This window comes from Myotis nattereri, assembly GCF_964212035.1.
Source record: "Myotis nattereri genome assembly, chromosome: 3".
In the NCBI taxonomy this organism is placed as follows: Eukaryota; Metazoa; Chordata; class Mammalia; order Chiroptera; family Vespertilionidae; genus Myotis; species Myotis nattereri.
In genome coordinates, this window is record NC_138077.1 from 127,070,049 (window position 1) to 127,084,323 (window position 14,275).

The window sequence follows — 14,275 nt, forward strand, 5'->3', positions numbered from 1 at the left end:
ACTGTGGCGATAAACATCTCTTCCTCCTCTGCAAGAAGAAAGAGGATGTGAAGAACTAGCTTCTGCCATCTTAAAGTTAAAGCGGATACCCTCAGGGCTGGAGTGAGAAAAGGTCTCAGTGACTTCAGCATTTCCATTCTGCCGTGAAACTGAGGTTTGGGGGTTGGCCTAACTGCCGTTCCTTAGCTGCTTGCCACAGAAGCACTCTCCAGCTGAGGGGATGGTGGTGGCTTCCCTTAGGGACGGTGGCGTTCTCACTGAGACCCTAGGTCCCCGAGTCCTGCTGCAGGGCCAGCTCTGAGTGTGGAATTGGGACCCCAGCTGTATGGGGAGGTGGCAGAAATGCAGGGAGCGTAGCCTGGGGAAGGAGCGTAGCCTGGGAAGCTGCCTAAAGAAAAGTGGCAACTTTCTACTTATTCTTCCAGATTAGCACAAGGAAAGTCAGGCAAGGCCATGTCATCTCTGCACGGATGAGAGAGTTCTCTTTGGGTGTGATAGAGGTCAACTCATCCTACCTCTGAGGTCTGTTGTTTGTTTTTTAAGAATTTGTGATTTTATATGGCAATATATACTATTAAAAGATATCCAGGGAGCCAGATAGTGACAGAAGCATGTTATAACAAGTGAAAATTTTAACAGAACTAGGAAAAATAGTACATGAGGGTTTAGGGTGTACTGATTCTAAAGCATGGTAGTTAGGAACAGGGTCTAGAATTGCATTTTTTTTTTTAAGGTTGATATTTATTGATAACGGGTCACCCGCCAGGCTTTCCTACGCTGAGTTTGAAAGTCAGGAGAGTGGGACGGAGCTTCAGAGTGAGCAGTGAAGGGCCCGCTGTTTCCTCAGCAGACAGTCAGTAACTGGAAGACCTTGTACCTCGATTCTGATGTGTGGTCAGCAGCTTCCAGTATCAGCATGGCAGTGGGGGAAAGGAAGGCAGTAGCCAAAAGGTTGCCTCTCTCCTTCCTGAAGGATGGCTTAAGAGATTGGGAACATTGAGGGAAAATATTCTTCAGGCATCATCCTCTCAGCTCTGTCAATCAACAGGGTAGTGTTTGTACCAAGGTCTTAGGTGAGACCAAGATGGAGTAGGAATTACCATCTCCCTCGTGATGAAGGAGACAGGAGCTGATGGGACAGGAGAGCAGGCCTGGGGGTCCAGCCAGAAATGCAGTCTCGCATCTGGGTGGAGAGCTCTGGCTGAGGAGCCGTGGAGATGGTGAGACTGAACCCCCGGCACACCCCTACTTTGAATTAATATTCCTTAACTTTGTATGGAGTTTCGATTCATGGCACCACCAGAGTGTCGGGCTGCAGCCAACAAGGCAACAAGTGGGACATGGTCTTTTGCCCCTGAGCAGAGGCAAAGGCAGCAGGATTAAACTTAAGTATTAGCACTAAGATGCAATCCTTGCCTTCGCCCTCGCCTGTGCTGGTCACATTGCCGGTGTCAGAGCACGTGGAATCCCACTGGCTCATGTTGGGGTGGGTGCAGCAGCCCGGCATTTCAGGAAGCACATCCTGAGAGCCTTGGGAGCAGTCTGGTGGAGGCATTTCCACAGCCAGCCTGCAGACAGCAGGAACGCCTCCCTGCGGTTTGCACTTCACGCTAGGCTGACTTCTAGATCTTTATGAGAGTGCTGTCTCCTGGGTCAGCAAGGCTGCTTACACCATTGTCCAACCTTCCTCCGCACCCAGGCACAGCTGGTGTGACCTGCCTTCTGGATAAGCATGACTGAGCCTGAACAACACCCGAATTGCTAGAAGGTGCCTTTGAGCTCACAGGTGGGGCCACACTGGGAATGGCTTGATTGATGCCATCCTCTACCCCTCCACTCCCCACCCCATTCACCTCCATCTTCACTCCCCATCCCCTCATTTGGTGGCACAGGACTCTGTGGACATTACAAGTGTCTCTCACAGCTCCCCACCCTAAACTCTCCCTCTAAACTTGTTACAGAAACATACACTAATCTTTCTGCAGTCTTTCTTTTCTTTGGCCCACATATAGGTTGTAGAGCTGTGGTGCTTCTGAATCTCATGCATTCTCTCTGGTTGTCACAAGACTTTGCTGGAAAAGCAGAGTGAGCACGCGTGGTAGGAGTGGAGATGTGTCTGTGATCAGGCTGTAAAAACCCGTTTTAAACGTGTTGACTTGAGTTTGGCGGCCCCGAGCGGTACTGGGTACGGTTTGTGTACAGTAAACATGTGCAAGGTCTGCTGGTGAGCCAGGGAGAGGTTTAATGCTTATACCCAAAAAATGTCAGTATCTGAGTCAAAAAGTTAACCAGATCCTTGAACCGTATGAAGGGTTAGAATTTCCCTGCCATCCAGTGGCTCACACATGACCTGGAGGGTGTGTGGACGCCCAGGGTGCGGGGGCCAGGCCTGAGAACGTGCATTTGTAACAGGCTCCCGGGTGACGCTCCTGTTGCTGGTCAGAGGACCACAGCTTGAAAACTAGTGTGCTCTAGGAGGCTGGTAGTATTCTCCCGGTACCTTTCACAGATGTGAAAACTGAAGCTGAGGAGACTCACCATGGGGAGTCTCCATGGTTTCCAGGTGGTAGAGCCAGGACGCGCCCTGTGCAGGTCTTGCAGCTCCCAGACTGCGTAAGGCTTCAGTGCCATCACGTGGTCGCTCTGCCTCCTACACTGTCTTCCCACTCAAATCTGCTTTTTTTTCATCTATCCCAATCCCTGCTGGCTTCTCAGAGCAAGCCAGTGCTTGAAAGGTTAAGAGTTTACCTGTGTTTCCAAATCTACAGATTTACATACCTAAGAAAGGTCAGCAGAAAGTTCCCGTATTTGGAACTGGAAACGAGGAAGTTCAGGGAGTAAGGGAGGGCCTGTCTCCTTTGAGTTACTGGGTTCAGCTCTTGTACTAGGTGTATCTGGTTTAGCTCTGATATATTCCTTACTCTTCTGGACATAACACCCTAGATACAATGGATCTTTTCACATTTTAGAAAATAAATGATTATGGGAGGAAAACTTGGAGTTGAAAATCAGCATCCGTCTCAAAATTCAAAGTAGGCTCTTATCAGTGCTAAAAAGACTCCACTTTAGACTGTTTTCCTGGTTTAGGAAACATCTGCAGCATTTGTTTGGTTGTTACTGTAAAAGCCCCTCTGGGTGTTATGAACAGGAGAAAGCAAGAGCTCTGATAAAATTCATTCCTCAGACCAGGTGTGGCAGGATTCCTACGACTGAAGTGGCATACCTCCCAAGAAAGTTCTAGAATTTTATGCAAAAAGCAGATGCTTACCTTGAGTTTGCATTAGCTTCTCTCTGCCGTGGATGTAGGTACAGTCTTTAATGCGGGCATACAGGTTAATTCCAGTAGAGAGAACATTAGCATGTGTCTTCAGTCTTCACAATGGGGTGTTTTTTCTTAAAGGCTCTTCAGTACAGCACTGTTTACTGTATAGTCTCCTATCGAGTTTGCGAACATGAAATCCTACGAAAGGAAAATTAGAAGGTGTCTCGGAAACTGAGGACATACATTGTAGTGATATTGCAGGTGTAACAGATTTTCTGCATATTTACTTCACCCTGCCCTCCATTCAATGATTCAATAAATACTTATTCATTCCTTTATTCAGCCATTTTGGCAAATATTTATTGACCACCTACTATGTGCCACCAGGGGCTAGTGCAGAGAAGGGGAAGTATACTTCACCACCTGAACATTGCATATTTCTCATCCTGGTCAATGTGGAAAGTGTGAAAAGATGTTAACTGTTCAGGTGCAGAATGGAGGAGACGGCTCTTAGGAACTAAAGTTGTGGCGTTGCTGTTAAACACACACAAGGAAACCCCAGGTCTGTTTACACAGCCTCTGGAGGTGGTGGTCCCAGCCCTGTGGCTTTCACTCTCGGACCACATCCACATTGGTACTCACTTCTGACCCAACATTATCTGAAGGATGCTCACACACTGGAGAGTATTCCAAGGTTAGTAGTGATTGGCATCATTCGACAGATGAGAGAACTGGCTGAAGGAGCTGGAGTTGTTTAATTTTAAGGAAGCTTTGGAGAAAGGCAGTCATCATTCTGAATGTAGACTGATTCTGTGTTGCCCCGAGGACAGATAGACAAAGGGCAGAATTTTTGGCTTCTCATGGGGAAGATGATTTTAGCAATTAGCACTTGAAAATGGAGAAGTCCTTGTGCTGGAAGTAGTCACAGAACTAAGTGATGGTGTGTCTACTGTGTTTATATTTGAACAATGGTAGTGAGAATTTCCTGTGCTTAGTGGGAAGCTGGACAGCTTCTCAGCTCCCTTCCAGTTCTGAGGTTCATTGCAATTTATTGGTTCTTAGGGTACATGGAAATTAGATGAATTAGCCCTCTAGATAAAACATAAGGGAAAAATAGACCCAAACCTTTTAAAGAAGGTTTTATCTCGTCTGTACCAGCCCTCCTCTGTTTTGGCCATGTTCTGCGGGAAAGAAGCCATGACTGGCTCATCATGACGACTCGCCCGACTTATGGTGAGGGTTCGGGAAGAAATGGACAGCCAGTGCAGCCACTCCTGCTATCCGAGGCCAGAGAAGGATATCATTAACCACAGATCTCAGCCAACTCCAGACATGGTTGGAACTCCCAACCCTGGCAGCTCAGCTATTGCCTGAGTTAAGTTCTTAAATGAACCTGCAGCTGCTGATTACCATGTAGCTGAAAGGATGGATTGGGGACACCCTGTGTCTTGTCCATCACCCAGAGATTTAACCCTGTTATGGAGTATTGCTTGAGCTCTGAACCCAGGGCTCCAGCTGGGCACTATGGGAAAATTGGAGTGGGTTGATGTGTTCAGTGGCCTCATATTTCCTACCAGCCCCTCAAGACTGTTGTGATCTGGTCTCCTCTCCCTGCCTGTGATAGGGATGCAGTTCAAGGGCAGTCCTAGTTTTTCAGAATAAGACAGAGACAGGACTGGAGGTGGGGAATGTTCTTGCCTGACCTCTGAGTGTTCACTCCCTGTTGTAATTTTGTTAGCGCTTGCTATCAGCTGCTAGGCCTTGGGCAACAGTCACTCAAAATGGAAGTGTGCAGGTTCAGGTTCGACCCCTAAGAATGCAGCCCATGATCCAGAACCCAGATCCAAAGGCCTGGCCTTTGGAGGTGATTTGGAGGAAAAGCATGGACTCTGGTGTTAGCACACCAAGGACCGTTCTGTCCTAGCTGAGGTCCCGGGTGTGTCAGCCTCTCCACACCTCAACAGCTGCAAAATGACAGTAATATTCTATGTAACATTCCCACCAGATCCTCACTGAGTACTCACTCTCGCCCCTCCTCTTTCTCTCTCTGTGGAAACAATTGTCGTAAATCCTAAGAACTAGACATGCTAGTATCACCTGATAGAGAGGGCACCCAGTGAACTGCTGACAGTTGTCAGTCTGATTTCATTTTCTCATGGGTTATGGCCTCATGTTCATCTGCAGAGGTAACCTGTCGACTGTTGAAAGGGTATTCATTTTTTAAGTTAATTTTGAGTTTACTTATTGAAAGGGTGGGTTTGGTACTAATTCGCATCCCTTAGTGTTATACTTCCTCAGGGCTTAGATGCTATGAAAAAATTCTTTTTACATTTCTAAAGTTGGAATGTACCATCCAATAAACGTGGAAAGAAGCTTGTTGGCCTTTCCTTTTTCCATCCAAACACGGATGCTAAGTGGTAGTCTCCTTAAATCCCTGTAGAACAGAACGGGTACTTAGAGGAAGGCTGTTTGTTTTCATGAACTTTCCCAACGCTTAGGTGACCAAGGACTAATACCAAAGCACCCTTTCCTGATACTCTAAGTGGGCATTATGGTTGGGATTTTTTTTCCATTCTCTGCGCAGAGTCTCTCTGCTCCACCACACCGATTCCCCTAAGGACACAGGTTTGGCCTGAACCGCCTTCCTTGAGGCCCATTTCCTTGAAGGTTAGGCCATGTCTAAGCTGCCGGCAGCTGGTTGGGCTGGTGCTCTCTGGGCAGGGGCTAATGTGGAGGCCCCTCCGTCTTCTAGAACGTGTCTATAGAACCAGAACAAGGGAAGTCCGCATCTTACCCCCACATGCTCAGCACGGACTCGCGGGTGTCGCAGGGCGGGTGATGTGAGGGAAAGGCATTGTCTTAGCTGTGTCAATGAGTCGGTGGCCCGAGGCCTGTGTTGTGGTGCTTGTGGCTTGAGAACTTCTTCACCTTTGCATCCTTAGCCTGTCTTCCCTGAAGAAGGCGTCCCCAAAAGTGAACTGAACTTCTTTTCACAAGTGTGGTAGGATCATTTATGAAAACTCTGCTGTTCTTCCCATTCCTACCGTCTCCAGTACAATAACCCTATAAAGGAATTATTTATACAAAGCTGTGGCTGCATTCTGGCGTCGGGCACAGTTGATCCCGTCAGAGACGACGGTGATGGTGGTGGTGATGATTGTCATTAGAAAGACTAAGCCTTTTATGTCACAGTGCAAGGACATTGAAAGTGACTCTCTTTATATAATGTCATTCTTTCCCTCTTGGTCTTGATACCTTGTTCTTAGGATGTTTGTTTTAGAACTTGATAAAGTTAGGTCACTATAAATCAGCTATCCATAAAACTCTCTTTTTGGAACCCATAAAACTCTGTATTGTAATTGTATATATATTATGAATATGTAATACTTATATGTATAGTTCTAGTCTCATAGATGTCAGGGTTGCAACATGTAACTTACTCATTTTATTGTCCCAGCTATTCCCATGAGCTATTAATCCATGCAATACCATGAACAACATGGAAAGGCTTTTGGGTCTTAATAAGCGTCCCAGATATTTGTTCGGTCACCACTTCCCAAATTTGACCCATAACATTCTTCAGAAAGCAGAAGAGAGAAAATGCAGTACTGGTAGGTGGGGGCTGGGTCCTGAGGGTCAATATACAGTGATTGCTTGGTTTGTGAACTAGTGGTATCTGGGAATTCTTTTTTTTTTAAATCCTCACCTGAGGATATTTTTCCATTGAATTTTAGAGAGTGGAAGAGAGAGGGAAAGACAGAGAGAAACATCAGTGTGAGAGAAACACATCAATTGGTTGCCTCCTGGATGTGCCCTGACCAGAGTCTGGGTCTAGGAGGAGCCTGCAGCCTAGGTACCTGCCCTTGACCGGACTTGAACCCAGAACCCTTTGGTTTGCAGGCCGACACTCTATTCACTGAGCCAAACCGTCCAGGGCTCTGGGAATTCTGTATTCTGTAGAATTATGTGTCCTAAAATAGTCCATTTTGCCTGAATAAGAACAGGTCATCAGATACTTTGCTTTCGTCTCATTGGTGCCAGTGAAGTTCATGAATGTCTCCCAACAGACAGCAAGGTATTAAGTGACATTTTTTGGGTAGCAGTTGCAAGAAACTTAAGAGGGTTCAAGGAGGGTTCAGGGAGGTTAAAAAGAGAGAAGTCACTGTATAAATTATACGTCATATCTCTTAAGAACATTTACCAATGTCTAAATATAAAACGTAAAACATTTAAAAGAAGTAAACCAATGCATTTATTTTTTTTTTCTAAATCAAATTGTCTGTGTGTGTGTGCGCGCGCTTTCCAGACATATGAAGATCCACGAGAAGGACCCGAACAGCGCTGCTGCTGCCGCCCCGCCGTCCCCACTGAAGCGTCGGCGGCTGTCCTCCAAAAGGAAACTGAGTCATGACGCCGAGTCGGAGAAAGAAGACCCAGCACCTGCTAAAAAGGTCCTCTCTGCTCCCAGCCCCGATGTGCCTAGCCACGGGACTCTTGGTAGAAACACACCTAGTCTTTATTTTTGCGGGGGGGGAGGGGGGGGCGGGGGGCGCTGGCCTGTGCTTCCCACGCTGTGTAAGGTGTCTGCAGAAGAGGGTGTGTGTGCTTCCTCTGTGGAGCCCCCGGAGCCCATAAGGAAAGGGAGAGCCTGTTCCATTGCTCCTCTGCTTGTTTTTTCCAGCTAGAGTGGCAGCTGCCTCAGTGTTAGGGACTTTTACTCCCAATGCCTGTCAAGCGCTAGGTGCTTTGTAAATACGTGTTGAATGGATGAGTGGCTGAGGGTGGATGCTGGGTGGGTGGGTGGATGTTATATTTGGTGAGTGTTTGTTCGTTGCATGCGTGAAGGACTGGTCAGGTGCATCCTAAATACCCAGGAGGTGGCCCCCGTTCCTTTTCGATGGCCTCTGGACCGAGAGTTGGCAACGCCTTAGATGTCAGCCCATGTGGGAGCCTCCCTCATGATTTCTTTTTCCTCTCCCCTAAGATGGTGGAAGACGGGCAGTCAGGTGACTTGGAGAAGAAGGCAGATGAAGTGTTCCACTGCCCAGTGTGTTTCAAGGAGTTCGTTTGCAAGTATGGACTGGAGAGCCACATGGAGACCCACTCAGATAACCCACTGAGGTAGGAGGAAGGGTGGAGTGTGCCTGCACTCGGAGCTCTTTCCCATCCCTATTACTACACACCGGGCTGAAAGGATTTCACCTGGGTATGAGGATGCTCGCAAGGCCATTAAAAATGGTGTGTGAGCCAGCGGTGTGGGTCAGTGATTGAGCATCGACCTATGAACCAGGAGGTCATGGTTCAGTTCCTGGTCGGGGCACATGCCCAGATTGCGGGCTCGATCCCCAGTGGGGGAAGTGCAGGAGGCACTTGATCAATGATTCTCTCTCATCATTGGTGTTTTCCTCTCCATTCCTCTCTAAAATCAATTTTAAAAAATATTAAAAAGAATGGTGTGCCCCAGCCGGTTTGGCTCAGTGGATAGAGCGTCAGCCTGGGAACTGAAAGGTCCCAGGTTCGATTCCGGTCAAGGGCACATGCCCGGATTGTGGGCTTGATCCCCAGTGGGGGACTTGCAGGAGGCAGCCAATCCATGATTCTCTCTCATCATGGATGTTTCTATCTCTCTCTCCCTCTTCCTTCCTCTCTGAAATCAATAAAAATAAAATAAATAAATAAATAAAAAGAATGGTGTGTGACAACGGGCTGAAAGGTGTTAGAGCAGTGGTTCTCAACCTGTGGGTCGCCAACCTGTGGGTCGCGAACCCTTTGGGGGTCGAACGACCCTTTCACGGGTCGCCTAAGACCATCGGAAAACACATATATAATTAGATATTGTTTTTGTGATTAATCACTATGCTTTAATTATGTTCAATTTGTAACAATGAAAATACATCCTGCATATCAGATATTTACATTACGATTCGTAACAGTAGCAAAGTTACAGTTATGAAGTAGCAACGAAAATAATTTTATGGAAGGTTGAGAACCACTGTGTTAGAGAGAAGGTGCTGTGGCCACAGGCCGTGCTCACTGAGGTTCCCTGCGTCCTTCACTCCTGGGAGGCCCGTGCACACGCGTCTCCTCACAGCTTTTAGGCAGCAGACCCACTGTCCTCACAGAAGGTGTTGCATCCCAGATGACACTAGCTGTGCAGGAGTGTGCGGTGTGGGCAGGAGAGGCCGAGCAGGTGCTGTAGGTACAGGTAGGTGGCACTGGACTGACGGTAGCACAGGACACGGAAAATGCGTTTTGGTGTGAGACCAAGTTCAACTTCGTGCGACATTTGACCTAAAGTGAAGCCCGTCCCAGAGGAACAGTGATGGGTGATAGTCCTGCTGGTCAGCCTCAAGGTTAGGTCTCCCCGCCCTTCCTCGCAGAAAGTGCACATGCTAATACGACTTCCAGCAGAATTTGGGGTTCTGGGGGGCGGGGCACTCAGCTTTCTTTCCCAACCTTCCCTGAGAACTTTCATCCGGTAGAAAGCCCTGTGTTCTTAGTGAGCAGATAGGCTTGGAACCTTTTCCTATGCAGCTGCCACTTTTTAAATTGGTAAGCATTGGAATCAACTCGGTGCCTGGGGGAGCCTCTGGTGCCGTGTGCCGCTGGAAAGTTGCGTGTCTGCCAGGGTCACCCAGGGCAGGTGTCCGCATGCAGGGCTGTGGCTTCGGGTTTCAGGAGACAGTGGGGGTTGTGGAAATCTGGACGTCTGTGTATGGGCCACATTGCCTTCCTGAGATACGTGTTTGGTTGTGACTGAGGAGTGAAGGGGTCTGAACAAGCCGGACTTTTGTGTTGAGGGAGAAGTCTAATTAATAGTATGGTAACATAAAGCTGTGTCAGGTATCATTATCGTTAATCACATTAGCTTGACATTTTTTCATTAGGGGAAAAAGGGATTTATGACAAGTTCAAACTGCTGAGCAATTGAAGTGCTATAAAATGTCCCTCCATAACTCCCCCATTTTGAGACATTGCATGACACGTGGAGTGGTCAACCCCTGGGTCCCACTCCTGTCTGCTCACAGGGTACTTGACCAGCTGCATCTGAACCTTGATGGAGAGCTGACCAGACGACCCCTGCGGGCCCTTTCAGGCCTTCAGTTCTGTGAAGCTGAAACCTGTCTCTTAACAGTTGTTCTTTGTCTACCAAGAAACAGCATTTGACTCTTTTATAAGCCCTGTAGTTCTGAGAGATTCAGGAACTTGACTTCGCGGTTTTATTAACATCCACAGCATTCCCAGGATGTGGGCTTGTGGTGGGTGGTGAATATTGAATTAGCTCTCCAGACTGAGGACCTGAGCAAACAGAGGTGAAGTTACCTGAAGTCACATGGCAAGTCGTGGGCAGGGACAGTAATAGCCGTGGGACCCCCAAATCCTTTCACTGCAAAGTAAACACACTGCTAGTCTACGAGTCCCTACATGTTTTGTTTCACTTCATGCTTTATTCTGTGTTTAGATATCGTTAGGAACTACCCACTTGCCCCCTTCTGTGTAATTCTGCCCTGCAGGGAACATAACTTGAGTCTCAGTAGAGATTGTGGGTGGCTGGAGCCTGCACAGTGTATAGCAGTGATAAAGACCAGGTGTCCCCTTCTTAAATGCCGACCTGCACCAGGGTGTGGGTTCTCCTGATGGAGCCTTCTAGACAAGCAGCTTCTCCAGGGCAGGCTGGGCTTGCTGCTCCGAGAGGCTAGAATGGGAAATGCACTGGACACGGTGGTTCTGTTCTGCACGATTCAGAGGGTAATACACTCACCGTGACGCCAGGGCCACCGATCGGCTGTGATTTGAACCTCAAGTCCTGCCTGTTTTCATTGCCTACTCAGGTGTAATACCCTTTGTTTGGTGAGGGCTTGACTGGAGAAGTTTTATAGCCTGGCAGGGACTCAGCCCCTCCTGGAAGCCCTCCCTCCCACGGGAGCCCCTGGATGCTGCATCCACAGTGCCCAGCAATGACCATAAGAAGGGCTTGCCTTGCTTCCATTGTGGGACAACCAGGCCATGCCCTGTCTAGCGGTTATTGCTAGTTGGGGTGGGGCTTGTGTCTGGAAACCAAAAGGAGCTGATTACAGAACATAGTTAATTTCCCTTTTCTCCTCACTGCTCTGCCTTTCCACATAATAGCCTGCTATCAAGGAGACCATGGGGGCAGGCAGGAGCCAGCAGGGCCCAGCCAGGCAGTGAACTGTGACAGTAGCTGGTGGGAGAAATTGCTTGTTAACCCAGAGCTAAAATAGGCACCAACTCCATTTGCAAACACCAAAGGCAGCAGAACCACAGTGGGATAGATGCTACCAGTTTAGACAGAAAGTTTATAACTCAAAACAGCTGTTGGCTTCTCGTCTCTCCTGCCCTTACCCCCACCCCCACTGGAAAGATGCTTATTGTTTCTTAATAAAAAAATGTTGGAAATCTAAACTCATATAAACGCTGAGGCCGTTGTCCTCCACTCCCCTGTGTTTCAAATTAACGAAGTGTCAGTGTGGAACGACAGGAAGACATGAGGCTGCTTCTAGTGATTCTAGCTCTGGCTGGTTATTGCCTGGGCCCTGTGACTAGCAGTAAACCAGCCGTCTATGGGGCTCCCAGACAAGAAGTGCGGGGCTTCTGGAGACCTGGCATTTGGAATTGGAGGTGATGGGCAAGAGTGTTCAGCGAGCAGGTGGAAGCAAAAAGGACATCCCTGTGTGAGGATGTTGCAGGGTGTTGAATTTCCTGCTTGGTTATAAGAATAGAACAGAGTAGCAGGCCGTGCACTTCCATGAATAAAGTTAGCTGGGAGGGAAGTGCAGCTCCGTGCCCACAGGTAGGAAGAGAGCTATGGATATCATTTTAAATTTTCTAATAGCCACGTTTTAAAAAAATAAAAAAGAAACTGGTGAAATTGATCGTGCTTTGTTGATTATACCAATATGTCCAAAATATAATGTGAACATAAGTACAATATAAAAATTGTCAGCGACATGTCTTAGTTTCTTGTCTATGTACCAAGTCTGCAGTCCACAGTGTGTGGTATGATCACAGCCCATCTCAGTTTAAGCAGGCGTGTTTCAAGTGCCCAGCAACCACCTCACAGGTGCAGGCCTAGGATAAGCCCACCGATAGCAGGGATGGCGCCACGGCAGCGGCTTTCCTTTGTTGGCCCCTGGTCTTGTGTCTGAATGACTTATGTCTGGCTGACTGGGGCTGGGCCTGGACCAGTGACAGCTGGGTGGTCACCATGGTGATGTGGCTGCAGCTGGGGGCACAATCTGGCAAAAGTTATTGTACAATCTTACATGGCTGCTTCTTCTTCTTCTTCTTTTTTTTAATTGATTTCAGAGAGGAAAGGTGAGAGAGAGAGATAGAAACATCAATGAGGAGAGAGAATCATTGATTGGCTGCCTCCTGCACGCCCCCTACTGGGGAAGATTGAGCCTGCAACCTGGGCATGTGCCCCTGACTGGAATCGAACCTGGGACCCTTTAGTCTGCAGGCTGACACTCTATCCACTGAGCCAAACTGGCTAGGGCTTACATGGCTTCTTGATTGAAAGAAATCAGGTAATAAATGATGTTTCAATCTTTTTAGCATATGATTGAGTGCTTATTATATTTTAGGCGATTGACTAGACTTGAGAAAAAAAATAGTGATGTTGGAGATAGGACCCCTCAAGGGCTTTTAGAAAGTAAATGAGGAGTAAAAAAAGCAAAGGGGACAGATTCAGGACCCGAGGGGCATGGTCCTGTTGTTCAAGCAGAGAGAGCTGATCCCGCTGGGTGGAGCTTCCCGGGGCATTTCACATCAGGTGTGGTAGTGCTCCCCGCAACCCTCTGCTGGAGGCCCTGCTCCGTTGAGCGGGTATGGCCTTGGTTGTCTGTGAGGTGATTTCACATTTGAAGGCAGTGCCCTCATATCCCTGTCAGGGAATAGTCCACTGGAGCCCAAGGGGGCTCTGACGGGCAGGATGTGGGCGGGGAGGGGAGTGCTGCTGTAGGTGTGGATGGGCTGGGCCCTTCTCGTCTTGGCAGTGGAGAGGTGCCAGAACCTTCTTTCCTGGGGATTCTGAAGTGTTCCAAAGAGTGTTCCACTCCCTGTACTGCACACACACGCACACACACCCATGGCCTGCAGGAAGGCCTTCAGACGCATTCAATGGTGTTGGTCCCACACTTGTTACATGCTATTCTAAAAACAGGGAAAGGGATAACAAAATATTGGTCAGCATTTTGTATTTGAGTCTCAGGGTTCTGAGGCTCGGCCCGTTGGAGGCAGATTTAAAATGTTGTTGGTGGCAAGGTTGGAGGGGAGTACACTTCCCTTCTCCCCTCCTCCTTCCCAGCGGGCCTAGAAGCTGGAGGCACCTTTGTCAGGACTGCCCCCTCTCCACCCTGCTGAGGATCTTCTCTATGGCTTGGGCTGTGCCGGGCAGGGATAGCCACCGGCTTCTGGGCTCACCCCACCCTAGATCTGCCTGGGCTTCATGCCACACTGGTTCGGTTGAACAGTCTAAGCAGGGTGTTGGGACGCGGTGTGCAGCCTGGAGGATTCCTGGGCGTAGGGAGGGCAGGCTGCCGCCCACTGCTGGCCAGGCCCTGTCACAGGGCCTGCACTGTTGCTCCCAGCAACCGAGAGAGATTAGTGCAGCTGTTGGATGTCAGTTCTCAGCTGGGACGGGACTGGAGGGGAGAGTGGGCTCAAGGGGAGAGGAATGTCTGAGCCAGGCAGGACTCCGAGGAGAGGTTGTTTGCACTTAATCTTCTTGCCTCCCGAGACAGAGCAGGAAAAATGAAGCATGAAATCCCTTTAAAAAATAATGTCAGTCTCTCGATTAAAACACTGTAATGAGCAAGAAATCCAGTATCTTAGGAAATTGGCCTGGGTGAGCAGCAGCCTTCTTAGCTAGGTTTTTACAGGTTCTGATGTCAGGGCCTGGGCCTGCTGGCTGCTTGCGAGTGTTAGTGCTAAGAAGGGCTCCCAGTGGAGCTGCTGTCCAGTGGCATGAGTTGTAGAAGGAGCTGAGCACCT

General features: G+C 48.5%; 1 protein-coding gene across 1 annotated transcript in view; it reads left to right on the forward strand.

Moving 5' to 3' along the window:
• RREB1 (ras responsive element binding protein 1) overlaps positions 1–14,275 on the forward strand; it is an 80,858-nt gene that overhangs the window by 26,315 nt on the left and 40,268 nt on the right. The window contains exons 6-7 of the mRNA XM_081087340.1: positions 7,569–7,713; positions 8,247–8,383. Coding sequence (XP_080943466.1) covers positions 7,569–7,713; positions 8,247–8,383 — 282 coding nt within the window. The remainder of the gene's footprint in view (positions 1–7,568; positions 7,714–8,246; positions 8,384–14,275) is intronic.